This window comes from Sciurus vulgaris (assembly GCF_902686455.1).
Source record: "Sciurus vulgaris genome assembly, chromosome: X".
NCBI lineage: Eukaryota > Metazoa > Chordata > Mammalia > Rodentia > Sciuridae > Sciurus > Sciurus vulgaris.
In genome coordinates, this window is record NC_136471.1 from 122,665,093 (window position 1) to 122,688,409 (window position 23,317).

The 23,317-nt window shown below is 43.4% G+C and overlaps 1 protein-coding gene across 4 annotated transcripts in view; it reads left to right on the forward strand.

The window, feature by feature from the left end:
* The first annotated feature begins 11,734 nt into the window (after positions 1-11,734).
* Positions 11,735-23,317, forward strand: part of SH3KBP1 (SH3 domain containing kinase binding protein 1) — a 336,822-nt gene continuing 325,239 nt past the window's right edge. For all 4 annotated transcript variants that reach the window (XM_079122896.1, XM_079122898.1, XM_079122902.1 and 1 more), the window contains exon 1: positions 11,735-11,944. In XM_079122896.1, coding sequence (XP_078979022.1) covers positions 11,941-11,944 — 4 coding nt within the window. In that variant the 5' untranslated portion in view covers positions 11,735-11,940. The remainder of the gene's footprint in view (positions 11,945-23,317) is intronic.

Consider the following 23,317-nt stretch of genomic DNA (forward strand, 5'->3'; position numbering starts at 1 on the left):
TCTGGTAAGGGGTGATGGGGCCATGTGCAAGTCAGGGCCTGGCAGAAAATATATGTCACACATCAGCTGGGTCATTGAGGAGGGTTTAATAAGGGACAATTTATGACAATGTGAACAGGGTTTAGGGGAAACAACAAAGAATAGATCAATATCCCATGAGTGGCAATAATAGAAAGCTGTTATTATGTGAGGGCTGAAGGGCAAGAGTGGGGAGTAGCATTTGGAACTCCCCCAAGGATCTCCATATGGAAGAGGAAAGCTGAAAAACCTCATGACCTTTAGTAGAAGGATACAGCCAATCTGTGTCTTAGCAAGGAGAGAAGACAGGGAACAAATATACTGACTTCTCCAACCAACCATCTCTGTAGGCACTTTCCTTGAGAGCTTGTTTGGAGGTTCTAGCAGGGGAGCGCAGCTACTCGTATACCCTTGACCGAAGAACGGTCCTCCTCTATCGGGGAAGGTCGTCCTCTTCGACCGAGCGCGCAGCTTCGGGAGGGACGCACATGGAGCGGTGAGGGAGGAAGGGGACACCCGCCTAGCCAGCCAGATCAGCCGAATCAACCCTGGCGATCAATGGGGTGACAGATGTCGCAGCCAGATCGCCCTCACATCCTCTGTAGGCACTTTCCTTCCAATGAACTTGAAGTGAAGCTGTCTGTGCTTCCTGCACCCAGAGCAGACTGGATGAAGACCAAGTATGGGAATGGAAACTTCCAGCACAGCTATATCTGTGAAAATTTGGTCAAGAAAATAGAAGCCACTCTAGGAGTTTCAGGCATAAAGAGTTGAACATAGAATTTGGGGTTTATATGGGAGTTGGGAGAGTTGAGAGGGCAGTAAGGGTAGAGGTCGGAAACACTCCCAAAAATGTCAGAGGACTTGACTCTGGAGACCTTGGCCTGAAGCTCCAGTGCTGGTATAGAAGTTGCAGGAATCCTCAAGACTCTCCAAGAAGCTCCCACCAATTATCCCAGTTACAGAGGCAATGGGTTGTTGTTCCAAAGCCTAACGGGAAACCAATGCCAATCTCATCTGTCCACATCTGGCTTCTACTGCCTCTGGAGAACCAGTGTTTGTTGGAATTTCTCCCACACCCACATCTGGGGATTTTTCCTCTAGGTCACTCTGGTTTTTCTGGAGAAGTTGTCTCTCACCCCATGTTTGTAGCAGGGAAGGCCGGCAGGGTGGATGTACAAGCCTTGATCACTAGGGTACTGGGAACTGAATTCTCCTGTGTTTAATGTCTGCAGAGGAAAAGGCTCCTGTCTCCTACCTGGTAGAGTGTTTTTGAGAGATTTGAGGGTCCAGCCACTCAGTGTGCAGATGGTGATACCATGTCCCTCATCTCAGCCTTGAGACTCACCTAGAGTTTGCTTAGTTAAGGGTCTCCTTCCTGAGTCTACTGCAAATCCTAATTTGGTGGCTTCCTGCTAAAATGTTGTTTAAACCCTATCATTGCCTTGAAATGCTTAGTCCTTTGATGTTTCCTTTCCTCTTCTCCTTGTCCTTGTGGGAAGATTCCCTTTTTCACTCCTTTGAGAGGGAGAAATGATAAACATAAGTAGTGTGGTAGGATTGACCAGAAGTGTGTTCATTAGGACTTTGCTGTAGATTGTTAAATTAGATGCTCACTTTAAAGTCCGTGATCATTTTTTTGTTTTGTTTTTTGTATTGGAGATTGAACCCAGTGGCACTTAACCACGGAGTCACATCCCTAGACCTTTTTTGCATTTTATTTAGAGACAGGGTCTCACTGAGTTGCTTAGGACCTCACTAAGTTGCTGAGGCTGGCTTTGAACTCACCATCCTCCTGTCTCAGCCTCCTGAGCTGCTGGGATTACAGGTGTGAACCACCACGCCTGACCCACAATCATTTTTAATATTTACTCAATTGTAGTCATTACTTACTCTAAGATATTCAAATAAGGAAATACATAAAATAGAAAAGGTATCACAACCTTTAAAATCAACCTTTTCCATTATTAAGATTATGCTCATTCAGGAAAATCTAGAATAGTGCCAGACACTATCCTAAGCACTTTATAAGTGTTAACCCATTATAGCCTCATAACAACCCTGCGAGGGAGGTATTATTCTCCCTATTTTACAGATGAGGAATGTGAGGCACAGAGATTAAGAAATCTCCCAAGGGTACATGCCAGCTAGTACCAATCCTGAATTGATCACATTCAGGCCGGTCGCTGCACCCCCATGCCATGCTGGTTCAGAAAAATAGAAAAACGATGACTTTAGCTATGTGGCTCCAAGATAACCTTTTAACCTTTTGGAATATTTCTTGCAAAGTTTCTAATGTCATTTTCTAAGGTACAAGGTAACTCTAAGTGTAGAGGGTGTGCGAACCTGTAGTCTGTAGCTTAACACTTAGTGTTATGCTATAAGCATTCAATATGTATCCAGATTTCATACCAAGCAAAACACCCACAAGGATCCATTGGAATTTCACGTTAAGACCATCGGACAAAAATTCTAAACCACAATGAAAATTCCGTCATTTCTAATTGCATCAGACACAGTTGACTGTACTTTCTCAGGCCTGCTCTCTTGCTAAGAGATATTGATTAGACATGACTAACAACCTCTTTGAACTTGAGTCCCCTCCCTTATTACAATGGGGGTAATAACACTTAACTTACCCTGTTGTCATGAGAATTTAAAAGAAGATGAAAGAGAATTGCAGCCCTGGCTCCTCCATAAATGGTAGCAATTATCTTAAGATCATCCTCAATGAGAGGATTTTCCAGAGACACATAACATTGTAATTTTATGTCAGGTGAAATCTTTCCACTGCTTTGTTTAGGTGCTAGGGGAAAGTCTGCTCCCTATCTGATAAGTCACTTTGTGTTTTTTATGGTTATGAGAGACAGGCATATATAAAACTTACTAGAAAACTTATTTCTGAATACATATCAAAGTTTCATTTCAAAATTCCCTCCTGGTTGGGACATTTTTGGAAAAGCAAATGGTTAGATGATCATAACCAGGCTGTACATAAGGAATAAGAACGTCTGATCAAATGTTACTAGTCTTCTGACCTTAGGTTAGGTGAGAGTCTGGGTTAGCAGTGAGGGCTTAGTCTCATTAAAGAATATCAGAGAATTGCTAAAGTGTTTTTTATCAGACATTCTAATTACTTCCCAGAATAAGGTTATGAAATACATTCTTAAAAAGTTATTCTGAACAGGTTTAATATTTCACAATTTTTTGGTACTTGAGATTGAAACCATGGACACTTTACCACTCAACTACATCCCCAGACCTTTTTATTTTTTATTTTGAGACAGGGTCTCACCACATTGCTGAGGGCCTCACTAAGTTGCTAAGCCTGGCTTTGAACTTGCAATATTCCTGCCTCAGCTTCCTGAGGGTTACAGATGTGTGCCACTGTGCCTGGTTAACAATCAAATTTATGAGAAAAAGAATAGGTGATTTGCGAATCCTCCAAGGAAAAAGGGCCTCCTACCTAAGGTTCTCTATTAGAACACTAAAGAGGAGTTACCAGCATGAATACTACAGTAATATGTAGGGTAATTGTGTACCTCAGTATCCTTACACATTTTTTAAAATGTCTGGAGGGACATTTCATCAAGAGCTAACAATGATTATCAGTGATCTCTGCAATAATTGCTAATAGTGAGATTATGGGAGATTTTCAATTTTTTACTATGTATTTTAATTCTTTTTTTTGGGGGGGGGGGTAATGGGGATTGAACCCAGGGGCACTCAACCACTCCCCAGCCCTATTTTGTATTTTATTTAGAGACAGAGTCTCACTGAGATGCTTAGGACCTTGCTAAGTTGCTGAGGCTGGCTTTGAACTTGTGATCCTCCTGCCTCAGCCTCCTGAGCTGCTGGGATTATAGGCATGCACCACTGCACCTGTCTAAAATTTTTTTCTTTAAATATGGAGGATGCATTACTTCTATAATGATACTGTTAGAAATATATTTCACAAAACAGAAAGTCAGTTTTGGTAGCTTTGGAATGTGTGTCACCACTAGCTCCCTTGAGTTCATTTTCATTGCCATGGACTAACCAGTTCATTAGATGACCCAAGCAGCCTTCATAGTTGTGAGAAGCTAAGATATAGCAGTGATTTTCATACTTTAGCTGCATCAGAATCACTCAGAGAACTGGTTAAAATGAAGGTCACTGGGTTCCAGCCCCCTAATTGGGGCTAATTGGGCAGGCCTAGGGTGGGGTCCATAATGTGCATTTCTACCCAGTTTCTACGTAATGCTGGTCTGGGGACCACACTTGACTAGCCGCAGTGGCACTGAAAGGAAAACTTCAGTGGGAGAATGGAAACCTAGTCCAGGGCTGTAAAGCAAAACAAGCAGGATAAACTGCACTGACCTCCCACTTTTGCCTCTGACTGGCTTGTAGTTATTTTTGAGGAGATGAACTTGATTTGACAGACCCTATTTAATAAGAAGTCGTGCTAGATAAGGGTTGTGCCTTATCTCATTAAGTGAGTGCCTGATTCAGAGGCTTTTCAATTAAATCTGGTGTCCTCTGGGGTTTGAGAACCCATCTGGGGTTGGCTGTCTTCATTAGGGGCTTCACCACCTGGGGGATGGCTGTGGTTTCTCACCCTCAGCTCTGGCCACTGGTCTTGGTTTTTCTGAACCCTGAGTGATGACAATGAGGGCAATGGGGTAGTGGCTTTTGCAATACTGATTTCCTGTTTAGGAAGCAGCATGGAAGGTATGACTGGAGGTAAAACAGGAGAAAGTATTCCCACCCAGCCCTGTAATCTACCAGTTACGTATATATTCATTTCTTTTTGGCGGTAAAACATATCTTAACATAAAATTTGCCATTTTATTGGGAGGCTGAGGCAGGAGGATCACAAGTTCAAAGCCAGCCTCAGCATAAGTGAGGCACTAAGCAACTCAGTGAGACGTTGTCTCTAAATAAAATACAAAATAGGGTTGGGGTTGTGGCTCAGTGGTTGAGTGCCCCTGAGTGCAATCCCTGGTACCAAAAAAAAAAAAAACTTTACCATTTTAACCATTTTTAAGTGTAGTTCAGTGACATTAAGTATATTCAGAGTGTGTGCAACCATCATTACTATCCATGTTTTTTTCATCCCATATTGAAATCCTGTAACCATTATTACATACATATGTGTGTGTAAATATGTGTGTGCTTTTTAAATATATTTTTATTTGTAGATGGATGCAGTACCTTTATCTTATTTATTTATTTTTATGTGGTGCTGAGGATCAAGCTCAGTGCCTCACATATGCTAGGCAAGCACTCTATCACTGAGTCACAACCCCAGCCCCATGTGTGTGCTTTTATGAAATATAATTCATATCACACAATTCACCTCCTACTACTATGGATCAAACCCAGGGACTCGCACACACTAGGCAAGCACTCAAGTCCTGAGCTGCACCCCAGCCCTTTTTAAACTTTTTTTGAGACAGGGTCTCGCTAAGTTGCCCAGGCTGGCCTTGAATTTGCAATCTTATTACCTCAGCCTCCTGAGTAGCTGGCATTACAAGTGTGTGCACCATGCCTGGTAATTCACCCATTTTGAAGTGTACAATTCAGCGGTTTTTGGCAGTTGTACATCCATCAAGACAATCAATTTTAGAATACTTTTGTCACTCCAAAAAGAAACCCTATACCCATTCGATGTCTCTCCCCAATTCCCTCCACCTGCTAGAGACCACTAATCTACTTTCTGTCTCTATGGATTTTTCTATTCTGGACATTTCATGTAAATGGAATCCTATAGTCAGTGGCCTTTTATGACTGGTTTCTGTCACTTAGCATCATATTTTCATCTATGTTATAGCATTAATCAGTACTTTATGCCCTTTTGCATCCACTCTTAATATGTTGCAAATTTGACCCATTTATCTTCTTCACATTCCCACCTCCCAAGAAAAACATCCTCCTCCACTTGGTTGATCTCTCCATCTACCTACACAGCTTCAAGTCAGCTAAAGAAATAACACATTAGAGTCCCTTGTTCCTTAGCAGAGCAAATTATCTGCCTCACCAGATTCTGTCAAATGGACTTCAAAAATGGCTCTAGAATGGAGTCTTTGCTTTTGGTCAGTGTCAATGCCATCACATTTCTTGCATTTAATATCTCTGGCCTGTCACTGGCCACCCACAACTCCCCAGACTCTCCCTCCTCCAGTTCTGCTTCTTCAGAGCACAGCTTGCCAGTGACCTTCCTCAAAACAGTCTGCTTAGAGATCTCTGCTGCTACCCATTGCCTGCAGGGTCTTGTTTGCATTTGGCTGGCACAGAGACCACTTAGAATCTGACATCCTGTGCACTCCTGCCCCTTCCACACAAGCCCTCTAGAGAACACCATCTGATCCCCAGACTCTGAGCATTCTCACTTGGTCTTCCCTCTCTTTGTCTGAAAGGCTGGCAAATGTCTATGCATTCTGGAGACCCAGCTCCAGTGGAACCCAGCCTGTGATGGGGCCCCTGAGCTTCACTTCTGAAAGTTCAGAGGAAAAAAAGAGACCATTTTTTAAGTCACTTTCTACCTTTAAATCATTACCAATAAGATGGAAAGCTCCCCATTGTTAGTTTATTGGCTCCCATTTTAAGACTGGCCTGATTATATGATTTATTCCTGATAAACACCAATTATTCTATTTAATGTTAGCACATACAATGCTTATTTCATCTATATGATCTTAAATCAATGTGCAGTGCTTTTGGAACTTTTAAAATTATTATTTGATTTGCATTTTAACAGTGAAAATATTTTTCCTTACACACGACCCCTTGTAATTTGGGGAGGGGACAAAAAGGATGGGCAGAAAACCATAGAAACCATATCCCATGTTAATTTCCTAGGACTATTCTTCCAATTTACTATTTTCTTAGGCAAGGCAGTACTGTGGAAAAGGATGGACGAATGCTCTCAGCAAATTATTCTATATAGTAAGGCTCATTTTGTGTGATTTATTTTTATTGATGCATTATAACTACACATAATAGTGGGATTCATTATATCATATTTGTACATGCCTTTTTGTGCATTTAAGATACAAGTTCCTGTGACTTATCAGCTTTAAAGTTGATTACTCAGGCATTCTTTGGATTTTTAAACAAGAAGCCCCCCTTTCCAGTTTTACAGAAGTGTGGAAGAGCACATCTCACCTTCTAGTTGCTTCCTTCACGTTTTCCTTTGCTAAGCAAGTCTTTCCTACAAACTGTGTGAAGAAAATCATGGTTTCATAAATGATTTGCTTCTCTGGTTCGATTCATTTCGCATCTCTATAGTGCAGGCAAACCCATTGCTCTTGGATTTTTTAGAAGGATTCACTGAAAATGAAAAAGGGGGAGTGAGCTGGGCTTGGTGGCACACGCCTGTAATCCCAGCAGCTCAGGAGGCTGGGGCAGGAGGATCCTGAGTTCAAAGCCAGCCTCTGCAACTTAACAAGGCCCTAAGCAACTTAGCACGACCCTGTTGCTAAATAAAATATAAAAAGGGGCTGGGGATGTGGTTCGGTGATTAAGGGCTCCTGGGTTCAATCCCCAGTACAAAAAAACAAACAAGCAACCACAACAACAAAACCTGCCCGCATGAAGCCTTGCCTGCTTTCTGAAAGTGCTGTCTGCCAGGGTTCTCCACCGTAGAGTTATATATTTTTCCCCATTTTAAATAGGAAGACATTTATTTCAGGAAAATACTTTGATGCTATGCAAATATACTGTTTCTCCTTAAACTTTCACCCATGAATTTGAGATTTGAGATTTTTTAGATTGTGTCCTAGTCAACTATGGCCATGGTGTCGTTATGGTATTTTTCTTTTCATTTTTTCTACATTTATTTATTGGAATTCCTCCGTAAGACTTGTCCCTTTATCTGCGTTTTCTTTTCTTCTTTAATCTGTTATTTAGTTCTATCTGTCTGGACTCAAAGATATTAATTTTATTCTTTGGGTTATAATCCAATGTTGTTATTTTATTTTGTTGCTTGAATTTCTCCAGCTTTGGCTTTTGGGAACCCTTTCAGGCTAGCTTCTGTGTCCTTTGGGTGTGTCCCTTCACTTTTGTTAAGCACATCTTATGGCACAGGGAGATTTTTACATTTCTCCGTAAAGCTCATCAGAAGGGCTGTATAATGACTATCTTCTGTAAAGCACTCAGCATGTAATTTATATTATGTAAAGATGATATTAAAGGTTATCAAAGCAAAGTATCATTCATTACATGTAAATTACAGATGTCAAGTCCAAGTACTTGGAGAGAGCAAGTATGACAGGCTCTAAGAGACAAAAAGGCAGGGGCTCAACCACCTTCAATTTTTATTCAAAATGTTGCTACCACTGAGCAACACAGTGGTGCCTTTTAAGTCATGTGATATCACTTTAAGTGTGACAGCTCAGATCCTTTCCATTTTCCAAATGTGTTCTCTATTCTGGTAGAAATGGGAGTTCAGTGGGACAAAGATGGTATTAAATACAATTGGATTTCTCTAGAAATATTCATGAGATGAATTCACATAATTTGAAACATTGCATTAACTATTCTGTTAAAAATAGTTTGTAAGAGTGGCAGGATGAGGAATTACATGTCTATTCATGTTAGCTGGATTGGAATCTTAATATTAACTTCCCTTGCATGGTCAGCAAAAGTTTCTCAAAGGAAAAATGGAAGGACAATAGGAACAATTCAGAAGAACTAAACAATAAATGAAAAAAACTATTCACTTGTAATTTGAGAATCTTGAAAAAATCTGTAGTGTTTTCAATATAATTGATAGAACTTTGTTTAGTTAAGGCATTATAATTAGGGCCTAGCTCAGGATTTTTTTTTTTTTTGTACTGGGGATTGAACCCAGGGGCACTTTACCACTGTGCCATATCCCCAGCTCTTTTCTATTTTTTATGTTGGGACAGGGTCTCACTAGGTTGCAGAGGGCCTTGCTAAATTGCTGAGGCTAGCCTTGAATTTGCCATCCTCCTCTCTCAGTCTCCCAAATTGCTGGGATTATAGGCATGCACCACCATGCCGGCTTGCTCAGGGATTTTTAACAATGTTAAATCTTGCTTTTGTGATAAAATGACAAATTTGTCCTTGAAGGAAGCATACCCAGAGCAAAGAATACTTGGGATCAAGAAGGAAAAGGTAGGGTTGTGGGTGTAGCTCAGAGGTAGAGCTCTTGCTTAGTACAGGAGACCCTGGGTTTCATTCCCAACACCATAAACGGAAAAACAAACAAACAAAAATTCTGCAAAGGTATGCCTTGAGATACACCAAGACTCAAAACTTCAAGTGGTCTGTCTTACTTGTGTGAAGCTGGCAAAACAATTCAGTAAAAAGATTATCTTCCCCAGGTAGGGCAGAGGGATGAGTAAGATTAACAGGACATAAAACAAGCTGCTGATTTTTTTTTTTCCCCTTCAAAGTTCCACTGACAGTCTGCTGGTTTTGGTGAACCTGACTCTCCAATGTCCAGGTAAGTTCAGCTATGCAGGTCTCACCAACAATATTCAATAACTTTTGACTCATTGCTCTGAGAACACATGCAGCAGCCAGCCAAGAATCTTCAGCACCCCAGATGCCAGGCCACTGAAAGCTTAGCTCAGCTATTTCCATGTTGAAACATGCCCAGTCACTTTCAGGGGCTTGAATCTCTTTGAGAGAGGATTAGAATGACCCAGTGACCCTGGATTTAGCAAAAAGAACCACCTCTGGACTTGGACAGATCCCAGACCAGTTCCAGGAGGAGTTGGAGGTGGGGAAGTCTCAGAAACAGTGCGTTTAGTCAGGCTCTATGTTTCAGCGTTTGTCAACTCTAAGATCTTATCATAAGGCTTCACTGTACCGATTAAACCATGATATGCCAAGACATGTAATGAGTGAGACACCAGAGTTCTTGGCGCAGGTATAATTGAGTATTCATTTAGTCCTGACTTCAACACTTTGGATTCTTTTTTGGGGGGAGGAGGGGTACCAGGGATGAACTCAGGGGCATTTGACCACTAAGCCACACCCCCAGTTCTATTTTGTATTTTATTTAAAGACAGGGTCTCACTGAGTTGCTTAGTGCCTCACTTCTGCTGAGGCTGGCTTTGAACTTGCAATCCTCCTGCCTCAGCCTCCCGAGCCACTGGAATTACAGGCCTGCGCCACCACACACTGCACAACACTTTGGATTCTTAATCTCCAGGTTCTTTAATCCCTCCCTTAGGAGTCTGACATTTATGTCACCACTACTTCAATCTCAGATCTGTGTGGATGAATCTCCTGTTCAGATTGCTCTGACACACATGAACGGTATTTAGAAAGATGATGTTACTGATGTCTTGTTATTAATACTCTGAAGGTTTTTTTTTTTAAGCTAATGAAACAGTAATGAAAACATCTTTCTACAGAAATCTCAGGCTGTGACCAATTTACAAGAGTTGTTTCATTATCATAGGTGAGGTATGGAGACAGCTCTCCATTGGGTAAGGGGTCAGCTTTTATTTGTCACCTTTGGGTCCACTAACCCTCAGCCTCCTTCATTTTCAAGGGGCCAGTGATCTAAATTCCCTGTTGTCTTCCTTTGCCTCTGCCGGAATGTGTCCCATCTATTTCATTATCTCTTCCTACCACCAGATGGTGGAAAGGGAAAAGGAAATAACGGGCTGGTAAATGAATGTGGTGGCAGCTGAGTATCTATGGCTGAAAGGTGTGGTGGGGAATGGACCCAAAAAGGAGCTTGTGGGTTGCCCAGGAATTCCCACGAATTCCCTGTTATCGTTTAAGCTTCCACTCAAGGCCAGGCCGTCCAGGTTTGGGAATCAATATGGTTCCATGATACCTGTTGATGAGGGAGCCGGTCCTTGCCTCAGTGGATTCCTGGGACCACAAGAGCCTGAGAACATTTCTGAGCAACCAAACCCCACCTGGCCCAGGCACACTGATGCGGGGTTAGGAGGACACCTGCGAGGAGGGGTGGTGCAGGACAGGGCGCCCACCGGCCCATTACACCATTCTCCCGTTCTCCTTCCCACCGCCTTCCAAGTGCAGAATTCGCACCTGGCCTGCCTGCGTTCCCAGGCTGCGCTGAAGGGAACCTTCCTCCTTGCCTCCCAACAACCCCTCCGCGCCGCCTTATTCTGGATGATCTCCATCCCCCAGGGCTCACCTGTCATAACTCTCAGCAGGTGTTTGGCCCTTCTTCTGCCCACGACCTCCCCTCCCCCAGCCCGCCTTTCACCTCTCCTCGTCCCCTTTGGGTTCGCCCCCTTCTCCTTTTCCACGTGCCCCTCTACTCCGACGCCCCCTCCCCCACGGCCCCCCATCTCCTTCGGTCTCGAGGAGTCTCGCGGCATTTCCCGGGGCGTTAGCCGAGCCGCCGCGGGTAGGGGGCGGCCGCTCAGAGCCGGGTCCCTCCAGAGCCGGCGGTGAGGAGGGCGCCCGAGCGTCTCGGCCGCAGGGACGCCCCCGTGAGCCAGGCCGGAGGCGGTCCGAGCCCCGCCCCTCTCCGGCCCCGCCCCCGTCCAGTCGGCCGCGCGTCCCCTGCAGGCGGAGCCGCAGGAGCATAGCTGCGGCCGCGGCGACGAGGAGGAGGGGAGAGCGGACTGCACGGCCGCTGCTGCCGGGCGCTGGACTGGGCGGCGCTTTTTTTTTTTTTTTTTTTTTTTTCGCAATTTCCACTCGCGGGGAGCAGGAAACCCGGCGCAGCCAGGCGCAGCGGGCCGCGATGCAGCAGCAGCAGCAGGAGTCGCCCCGGGGCAGCAGCGGCAGCAGCAGCAGCAGAGGCAGCAGCGGGCGGCGCTGAGCCGCCGCCGCCGCCACTGAGGAAGAAACCGGCCCAGCCGCCGCCGCGTTCCGACGCCCGCACCCGGATCCAAGCGCCAGGATCCCGGCGCCCCGACCCCAGCGCCCGCCTCCGCCAACTTTCACGCTGCCTCGGCGGCCCGGCTCGGCTCGGCGCCAATGGGTGAGTGGGGGGGCCGCTGGAGCCTGGGCGCCCATCTCAGCCTGGGGGCGGCGCGCCCATCCCGGGACCGCAGAGCCGGTGAGGGCGCCCCAAAGCAGGGTCGGGGCGGTGACAGCGCGGTGGGCACCGTCGCCCGCCTTGCGCACTCCCATTCACTCCCACTTGCGCCGGTGTCTCTGTTGAGCCCGCGCAACGGCGCTGACTCGGACCCACTGGGGGCCTGGGCGGAGGATGGCGGGGGCTGGCCCCCAGCGAGGCTGAGGGATGCAGGGGGTGTGGTTGGCTTTTCGGGTGGGCGGGGAGAGTTTTGTCTTGGCCATTTTCTCACCGGAGCGCACCCTCCTCCGCTCTGTAGACGCAGATACCTGGACCTGGTGGCCTCCGGCCCTGCGCCGGGCTCGCGGTGCGGGTCTGGCTCTGCTTTGCCGGAACTTGGAATCTCCGAGTCTCCAGGGGTCTGGATTCTCTTTACTGAGGGGTTGAAGGGGGTAAGAGGAGGCGGGAAACGCCCCAGTACCGGGCCTGGTGCTGTCCCGGGAATCTGAGCTCCTGACGCGCCTTCCTTAGTGTCCCCCGCCACCCCCCAGTGCTCCTCGCCCTGACTCCCTCTCTGCCTGTCTTCTCTAGTCTGGCCAGTTTTTCCCTCCGTAATGCTCAAAGGACACTTGCTACAGCCTTTTCTAAGTCTGCAGGGTCGGGCCACAGGAAATGGTGATCCAGTTCTTGATTTACCAGCAAAATCAGTTTCAAGTAGGCAGCTAATGGTAGGCCCCCTGGGTCCCATTTGGTATTAGACCCAGTAGGATGGGAACCTCCTTGCTGCCCAGAGGAGCTGGCACTTTGTAGGACAAAGGACTTTTGATCTCCTGGGCTATATTAAATGTTTGGTCTCCCCAGGTAATATTTTTGCTGACAGCCAGCCTCTGTTTCTCATACCTCTAGCAGATTTTTTTTGGGTGTTTCTAGGCCAAACATAGGAAGCCAGTACATTACAATAAATCATAATAAAACGAGACCTTTTCTGTGTTCAGGTAATAGGGTTTGCGTACACCAGTCAGACAGTGACAGGCCAGCAGTCGTAGGATGCTCATGAAGACAAGAAGCACTAGGAGAGGTTTAAATCAGTAAGTTGTACATAAAGTTAAAATCCCGTTTGTGGTCACTGGCCAAAATGGTTTTCCTTTTCCAAAGTGGTGGTGATCCGATTGCTTTTCAGCTTAAATGTCAGTTTTTTTTTTTTTTTTTTTTCACAGTGCCCTACTTTGTGGAAGGCAACATTTAACTCACTCTCTTGTTTTGCTTGGCCCTGATAATTTAGTTTATTGACAAAAGCATACACTGTAAACCTTGCGGGTCACTTTAGGAATGGATTGCCTTCTCTTGAGTTAATCAGAAATGCTGTTAGCATCACCTTTCATTTTGGGTGGGTCACTGAGGGAGTTACACAGTGCTCTTCTCTGATCCCTGCACCATTCCCAGCCTAAATTAATACCCTTTCTCATATAGCACCTTTTCTTTTTTCCGTAGCAGTATTACATGTTAGAGTTTGTTGAACATTTATCTCCTCTACTGGAAGTTCTGTGGCCACAGGGTTGGTGCTGTGTTGCTCAGTTTTGCACAAAACTGTTTTCTTTGGTGCCTGGCACACAACAGACCCTAAATAAATGTTTTTTGAATGAATGAATGAATGAATGGATGGATGGTATGAACTCTTCCTACTCTGTGGCAGTCATAGCATTTAACTCAGGATCTTCTTTTGCTTTGGCCCTGATAAGATGATTTAGTTCATTGACCAAAGTATATACTTTAAACCTTCCAAGTCACTTTAGAATGAATTGCTTTTTCCTGAGGAACTAGAAATGCTGTTTTGATCACCTTTCCTTTTGGGTGGGTCACTGAGTGGATTACACACCAAAGAAGTGAAATCCAACTGTCTGTTCCCATAGCCAACCTGTTCCTTATAGACCTTGGTGAAAAAGTGATCGAGTCTCCTTTAAGAAGAAGCAGACCTGTTTATCATTTAGATTTTGAACTGTTTTCAGATCTTTAGAAGATTATTTAGAATCTCTGAAGAAAATGAAGGAGTACTCTTGCAGTTTATATTTCTTTCAAGCTTTATCTTTTTTACTGTAACCATTATGGGGGGAGGGGACAGCAATTGATTTTCATTTATTTTGTGAGTTAATACTTGGAGATGCTAAGTATAATGTTTATAGTGGAACTTACGATGTTTGTAGGTAAAATCCCCTGCTCTTTTCTAAAGCATCCTTAGTGGTATATTTGTGATGAAGTGCAGGTGTTTAAGAGTTGATTTCTGTATGTTTTCTGGTGGAAAGATCCAACAGTGCAAGGGTTATGTGTATACACTCAGAGGCACCCCCCCATCCCTACCCTGAGTCTCTCTCTGGTTTTCAGAAGATTTATCCAATTTATCAATTTGATACATATGAATACTTACCTGGCCTGATAATAATTTTTCTGTTGCTGGATAACACAATAAAACTGTATAATGTAGTCTTTGATCTGAAAAGTATCAAATCCCTAACCCTGAAATGAAACTGGTTAATTGCAAAATGGCCTCTTTCAAAAGTCAATCAGAACTGGGCATGGTGGCGTATGCCTGTAATTCCAGCAGCTCAGGAGGTTGAGGCTGGAGGATTGCTAGTTCAAAGCCAGCCTCAGCAATTTAGCGAGCTAAGCAACTCAGCGAGACCCTGTCTAATAAAATACAAAAAGGGGCTGGGGATATGGCTCAGTGGTTAAGTGCCCCTGGGTTCAATTCCTGGTAACAAACAAACAAAAAAAAAAATTAATAAATAAATAAAAATAAAAAGCCTATCAGAATGTGCCCTCTGAACTTGCTGGAGATGCCTACAGTGCCACACACAGGGAAAGCCTCTTCTAATTAATTACAATTGCCCAAATATTATGATCCAAATCTGGGAGTAGTGAATGCTACTGACAGCAAATGACTTCTGTTTAAAGAATTCTAGAATAATAACAAAGTTTGGACTTAAAAATTATTTTTGTTGTTGTAGATGGACAGAATGCCTTTAATTTATTTGTTTATTTTATGTGGTGCTGAGGATCAAACCCAGTGCCTCACACATATTATGCAAGCACTCCGCCACTGATCTACAGTGCCAGTCTGGTTTGGACAGTTTTGAGCAATGTATTATATTGGTGATAGACTGCTTTATCCTAAACTAAAGCTAAAGTGAATCTAATACGTTTGCCTCCACAAACAAGACTTGTGTTAGAAATAGAAGAAAAGTTCCCTGACTTTTTTTTTTAAAGTAATATGCTTTAAAAAAATTTTTAGTTGTAGATAGACATAATACCTTTATTTATTCATTTTTATGTGGTACTGAGAATCGAACCCAGTGCCTCACACATGCTAGGCAAGCGCTCTACAACTGAGCCACAACCCCAGCCTCAAGTCCCTGCCTTTATTGTGCATGACCTTCACTCTCTTATATCCATCATGGCACAAGCAAACCTTGCTGTAATCCTGGTTGCACAGACCTTGTTTCTTACCACTTCAGTTCTTTTTGCATTGCTTTCTCTCACCAATGCTTTCATTTATAATTGTCTTAAAGTATGTTGCATACAGTGGTCAGTATTTATCTACTTATCCATCCATCCACTATTAACATCCTGCTTTGTGCCAGGCAGGATGTTAATAGTGCTAGGAAGAGGTGCACAACACATACTTGCCAGTGTGGTTCTTCTCAGTCTAGTGGAGGACTTGAATGCAATGTCACAGAATTATATAACCGAAAGCTATGGTAGAGCTCTTGAAAGAAGAATGGAGAATAGTAATATGATGTAGCCTGTAGAGTGATCTTTGAGGAGATCATGTTTGAGCAGAAATCTGAAGGCTGAATATAAGTTGTCACTATTCTCCAGTCACACACCCCTAGGAACACAAGCTGAATTTTTTTCTAGCTGCAGGGAGAATGTATGCCAGAGGAACTGGCAGGGGTGGGGGCAGCTCAGCAAGAGTGTGCAAGTGCCAGGCACAATGGCACATGCCTGTAATCCCAGTGACTTGAAAGGCTGAGGCAGGAGGATTGTGAGTTCAAAGCCAGCTTCAGCAAAAGCGAGGTGCTAAGCAATTTAGTGAAATCCTGTCTCTAAATAAAATACAAAATAGGGCTGGGGATGTGGTTCAGTGGTCGAGTGCCCCTGAATTCAATCCCCAGTATCCCCCCCAAAAAAAAGTGTGCAAGAAAGATTGACTTGGAACCCGTGTGGTATCGCATGCCTGTAATCCCTGCAGCGCAGGAGGCTGAGGCAGGAGGATCATGAGTTCAAAGCCAACCTCAGCAATTTAGCAAGGCCCTAAGAAACTCAGCAAGACCCTTTCTCTAAATAAGATACAAAAAGGGGCTGAGGATATGGTTCAGTGGTTAAGTGTCCCTGGGTTCAATCCCAGGTTAAAAAAAAAAAAAAAAAAAGATTGTGACTTAGAGGATTTATACCTGTGTCAGGTGGCATTGGCTTTGGGGAGTGGTTAAGGGATCAGGGCATTGCTGTGGATTGCCAGGGGTCCTTCTGTGATTGGGTGTCTTAACAAATGTTCTCTAGAATCAGGGAAAATTGGAGCCCGGCTAAAGCTGGGGTTGGTAGAGAAGCAGCAGGCACTGGTATTAGCCAGGATTAGGGATGTCTGGTCACATTTGTGGTTTGGACAAGGGTCATGTTTTGTCTGTGTTCAGACATGATTATGGAGTGACTTTGTTTTTGTCTTATTCCATCCTGGTCACAGAGTGACCTTGCCTGATAGTGGTGTTCTGAGGAATGGTTTCTGTTAAACAGTGTGCCCAAGCCGGCTGTGAGCACCTTGCCAGTGAATAGGAGGTGTTGACTGAGGAGGGTGTTATTATTATTTTTTTTTTTAGTATTTTTTTAGTTGTCAGTGGACCTTTATTTTATTTATTTATATGTGCTGCTAAGAATCAAACCCAGTGAGTCATGCATGTTAGGCAAGTGCTGTACCACTGAGCTATAGCCCCAGCCCAAGGAGAGTAGCTTTCTAGGTATATTTTATGGCTACCTCCTTAATATCAGCCAGCTCTAGAGACTGGACTTTTGTTCAGCATTAAGCAAAATAGACAACTGAAATGCTATACCAGGGGGAGAGATACAGAGTAACACAGGGCAGATACTAGAGGACCAAGAATTCAGGCTCTTCACAGGAAAGATGCAGCACAGGTAAATACTGGAATCCTTCTGTTAGAGAAGTAGAGCCCCTAATACAGTGATTTTTAGAATGTGCTTCCCAGGGAGCCCTTTACAGATACAGATTCTCTGGCCCCATCCCCACAGACCTATTGAATCAGGAACTCTGTGGGTAGGATCCAGAAGTCTTCATTTTAATGGGACCTCCAGGTTGCTCTGATTTGTGCTAGTGTAGAACCTTCTCACCTTACACATGGGTGCTCTTGGCTCACTGGAGTACACTCTGTTCATAAACCAGATGCTGTTATAAGTGACACATAACCTTAGAAAAGATGAATATGGTCCTATTTCAAAACAAACCTCTCATGGTATTATGAAGGCAGTACAGTGTTGATTCTTTCATGAATCCTGTCCAAGCTAGACTTCCAACACCTGGCACTGGTGATACAGGTCAGCCCATTTCAGTGACTTATCAGAGTATTCCACAGGCCCTTTCTATCATTTTTTCCCCTCCATCCTTTTTACAAGGGACTTAATAATACATTGTTCACATTATTAGGATGTCAGATATTCATAACTTTCTATACCTGGAACCTGTATTCATTTCTGATTGCTATTGCAACAAACTTCCTTTGGGTGTCTTGAGACATCCCAAAGTTTTCATCTGTCACTGGGCTACATTCCTTCTGGAGGCTTTATAGGAGAATCCCTCTACTTGTACTCTTTGGCTCCTGATCTCTTCCTCTAACTTCAAAGTCAGAAATGACTGGTCAGGTCTTTCCATGTCATGTCACTCTGATATTGGCTCTTCTGCCTCTGTTTTCCATATCTAAGATTCTTGTGATGACATTGGACCCACCTGGATAATCCAAGATTACCTCCCCATTGCAGGGTCAGTTGATTGGCAACCTTAACTCACCTTCACCATGTAACTTAACAGCTTCACAAGTTCTGGGCATTGGGATGTGGACATCTGGATTGTGGGGAGGCAACATTATTCTGCCTACCATGGAGAATAATGGACTTGGCTTTTTTGGTTTCTCCTAGGTAATTGAGTATTCATAGTCAATCACCTTCTTCCTTCCTAAGAAGATTCCATCTCTGGTTTTAAATTGAGATTTTTACATCTTATTAATAAAGCCACTTGCTATAATTTGAATATGTCCCCCAAAAGTTCATGGGTTGGAAAACTTAATCTCCAAATTCATATGTTAGTGGATTAGATGAGGTCATGAGCGTGAGTATAAGAAGAGGAAGAGTCCCAGGCTGGCATACTTGCCCTGACATCCTATGGTATGCCTTCTACCATGTTCCAGTACAGCAAGACAGCCCTCAACAAAAGTTGAGCAGATGTTGGCACCATGCTGTTGGAAATTCTAACCTCCAGAAGCATGAGCCCAATAAACTTCTTTTCTTTATAAATTACTCAGTCTCAGGTATTTTGTTATAGCAACTGAAAATGGACTAAGATGCTACCTTAAAGTTATACTTTGCATTTCTTTTTTTCTTTTTTTTTTTTTTTTTGCTCTGTTTCTTGAGACAGCTCCTCCTTCTTCCCTCACTTTTTTCCACAGAGACTGCCCTGATTGTGTTCTAGGAATGGTTCATGCTGAGGTAATTAATAATCAGTCTTCTAATCACAAGCACATGGTCTCACACAGGTCCTAGCATCTTTGAGTTAACTGGCTTTTCAGTCTGTGAAATCTAGGACTGTTTCTTGGATTCTGGAATACTCTGTTTACTCTAGTTTTCTCCTACTGCTCTCCCCTTCATTGCTGGTTCTTCCTTCCCATCTACCTCTGTGACTTTTTTAGTCCTGGTCCCCTTCATATATAAAGTGTGCCCTTGAGTGATCAGCAATCACATTGCTGATTCAGGTGTTTGGTATTGATGATGCCCAGATCTCCATCTCTCTGTCCCTAGCTCAGGACCTACTCAACTGTGAGTGCCAAGAGGGCAAGATCTATCTGGTCATTGTGTCCCTGTCACATAGTAAGCCTAAAATTAACATTGACTGAAGCTGGGCATGGTAGCCCACACCTGTAGTTCCAGTGACTTGGGAGGCTGAGGCAGGAGGATCACAAATTTGAGACCAGCCTCAGCAACTTAGCCAGACTCTAAGCAATTTAGTGAGACCCTGTCTCAAAATAAAAAATAAAAAGGCCCAGGGCTTAGGGCTGTAGCTCAGCAGCAGAGCACTTGCCTAGCATGGGTGAGGCACTGGGTTTGATCCTTAGCACTGCATAAAAATAAATACATGAAAATAATTTCATAAATGTTTAAAAAAGAAAGAGCTTGTGGCTCAGTGGTTAAGTACCCCTGGGTTCAATCCCTGGTACTGAAAAGAAATAAAAATTAATATCTGTTGAGTTGATTCTCATTCATAGCCTTCTAGTGTGTGCCTTCACCCAGGTGTGCCTTCGACACCTCAAACTGAGCATGTTGCAAAATAAGCTCAGCAGTCCTCCTCTGTGATTCCTGCCATGCCTTTTTCACCTTCTTTCTTGCTGAGTGTATTACCATCTTGCTGGTCATTTCCATAGCGCTCTGATGCTTTTCTTGTCTTGTTCCTTCCCCCTTTTCCTTTCTCAGTCTCTTCCAATCTATAGTCAGGCCCCGTGTTTCTGGAATGGACTCCACGTGGCTACCCTTCCACACGTGCCTTACAGCCTGCATGCCTTAGTGAAATCCTCCAGAAGCCTTCACTTATTCAACACTTGTTCAGACCCCTGAGCCTTTGCCCACATAGTGCCCTTGACAGGGAACAGATGTCACACTTCTCTGCTTCATAGTTTTTCTGTATTAGTTTTCTGTTGCTGCCAGAACAAATAACTAGAAGTAGTGGCTTAAAACAGCACAAATGCAGTGTAGTCTTATAGTTCTGGAGGTCAGAAGTTAAAAATGGTTTGCACTGGGTCAATGTCAAGGTGTGAGTAGGGCTGCACTCCTGTTCATCTCCAACTGGATCTCCCTAATTCATGACCTGACTCTTGCCTGGAGTACAGTAAGTGCCATGTGTCAATGAACGAATGAGTAACCTTTTCACCCAAGTATAGTTACTACTTGTAGTTTCTGAGACTGTGGGCTGCCAGCAGTGTGCATGCAGTTCTGTAAAGTTGTCTGGGCAGAGCATGCTGACAGGGTCTATTTCCTGACAGTTCATGGTGGCCGATACCATCATGGATGAGAAAGGTAATGCCTCATGTGTTACATGCCTTTTGTAAAGAATATATTTCAAGATAGAAAATTCTCTTGGGCTGTGATTCTCTACTAAAGACAACCCCCCTTCTTTAGAAACAATTTGGCAATGACTAGGGACACTTCAGTTGTGACAGCTGGGGAAAGGTCAGACTACTGGCATCTAATGTGACAAGGCCAGGGATAACTGCTAAACATCCTACGGTGCACAGGACAGTCCCCACAACAAATGTCAGCCATGCTGAGGTTGAGGAAGCCTGTTCTGAGGGCACGTTGGAGACTCATAACACAGATGGTTGAAGCTCTGTTTCCTTACTTTATCATTTGACTTCATTCTGGAACATAAGGTTTTCTCTTTTAGCCACAGTTTTTATTTTACAAATGAACCTAGAAGTCCCTGGAGAGCAGAGCTCTTTGGTACTTTCTTTCACCATTTTGTTTTTAGAATAGAAAGCGTCTTAACACAACTGTTGCCCCTTGACCTGTCAACACCTGGGGAGAGGTGAGAACTTCACGGCCCAACATTGCTAAACTTGCTTTTTGCAGTGTTTGACTCCTATAATGTTTTGTCTTCCTGGTGGGATGTGCTTCTGTGTCAGGTGATGGGTCCTTCTACCACTCACTTGTCTGTCCCTGAAACTGAAGCGCTGAAAGAGTCCTTCACAGTCATGACCCATGCCATCCAATGATAGGACCGAGACTCAGAGGCACAGATCTCCTAGCAGCAGGACCTGACTGCCTTCCAGTATGGAGGAACCCACTCTGCCTGGCTTCTGCAGGTACTCAGTGCCATGCTCCTGCTTCCCCAGTAATGCTCTTGCTCCATCTTCTTCCTTTAGTAAAAAATTTTTTTAAAAAGCTTTTTTGAGGTCTGGTTCACATACCATACAATTTACCCATTTAAAGAGTGCAGTTTATAATAAGAGAAATGCAAATCAAAACTACCCTAAGATTTCATCTCACCCCAATTAGAATGGCGATTAGCAAGAATACAAGCAACAATAGGCGTTGGCGAGGATGTGGGGAAAAAGGTACACTCATACATTGCTGGTGGGGTTGCAAATTAGTGCAGCCACTCTGGAAAGCAGTGTGGAGATTCCTTAGAAAACTTGGAATGGAACCACCATTTGACCCAGCTATCCCACTCCTCAGCCTATATCCAAAGGACTTAAAATCATCATACTACAGTGATGCAGCCACATCAATGTTCATAGCTGCTCAATTCACAATAGCCAGATTGTGGAGCCAATCTAGATGCCCTTCAATTGATGAATGGATAAAGAAACTGTGGCATATTTATATAATGGAATATTACTCAGCCATAAAGAATAATAAAATCATGACATTTTCAGGCAAATGGATGAAACTGGAGCATATCATGCTAAGTGAGATAAGCCAATCTCAAAAAAACAAAGGAAGAATGATCTCGCTGATAAGCAGATGATGACACATAATGGGGAGGGGGCAAGAATGGAGGAAGGAGGGACTGTATAGAGGGGTAGGAGGGGTGGGAAGGGTGGGAGGGTAGGGAAAAAAATAACAGAATGAATGAAACACCATTATCCTATGTAAATGTATGATTACACAAATGGTATGCCTTTACTCCATGTCCAAACAGAAAATCAACATGTATCCCATTTGTTTACAATAAAAATAAATTAAAAAAAGGGCAGTTTAATGGTTTTGAGTTAATTACATTATTGATTTTTAAAATTGTGGTCAAATATAAAATAAAATTTTCCATATTTTTTGTTTTATATTTTGAGACAGGATCTTGCTCTGTTGGCCAGAACTTGCTATCTTCCTACCTCAGCCTATCAATTAGCTGGGATCATAGGCTTGTGCCCTGTACCTGGCTCCATTTTCACCATTTTTAAGTGTACAATTCAGTGATATTAATAGTGATTTACTCACAATGTTCTGCAACTATCACCACTATCTAGTTCCAGAACATTTTTATCACCTTTGCCTAGTAAGTTTCTAAGATGAATATCCGAATCCTTGTCCCCTGGGGACTCCTGAACCCACCAGATGACTTGAAGAAAACTTGGAAGCCCAGGAATCCCACTTGAGATTCTCAAAATTTTATAGGAAAGAGAAAGCATGGGTTTGTTGTTTTGTAAATATTTTTGACCCCTTTCCTCTGGGAGGCATTTTATTTTTGTTTGCTCTCTAGGCACCTGTGGGGGAATTTTGGATTTACTTTTACATCCCAAAGCACTTGTGTGTTAGTGCTGTGGGTAGCTCTCTTGGCAATTACTGGAATTCGTTAAGAATCTTTGAGTCAGGAGAGAAAACACCGCAGTGCCACATGTTTCTTTCCTTAAATTCCTTTAGCTGGCACAGGTACTCTGGCAGCCTGGTCAATTATGAGCACTTGGTTTTGAACTTGATCATTCTTTTATGGATCAATATCTTACCAGTTCTATAGTTTTCATTAGGAGACACTTAAGCAAATTGTTGCTGTTTAATCTTTCCTCAGTGGTAAACTGCACTTACATTAAATATTAAGAAGAAAAAACACTAATTAATTATAAAAATCCTGTGATATTTGTCCTAACTGAACAGTATTCTGTTGATGAGAAAAGAACAGAAAAGGCCTTTATTTATTTATTTCCAGTGGCCAAGGAAGTGGCCAGGATGTAGGTCTGTCCCCATGTGTGGGGGATAGAGTAGCAAGATGAAATGCAACCAATTCCTACTACAGTTTCTTCCCATCTTGGATTAATTACTACACATATTTCAATATACATCAGTTACTCATTTTGTGTAACAAATTTAGGTCTTTAAGCACCATATTCTAGTATGTATAGACAGTTTAAATTACTATCTCCTTAAGCTTTGACTTCTTGCTAGTAAGTATGCTACACCAATACTTGTGATTTTCTTGGATTTTTTTGGATTGTTCTAGACCTAGAACTTGGGTTCTAGGTCTGGTCCTCTGGGGCTGCACCAGTTTTATCCATCACCTGCCACCTCCCTGTGTGAAAA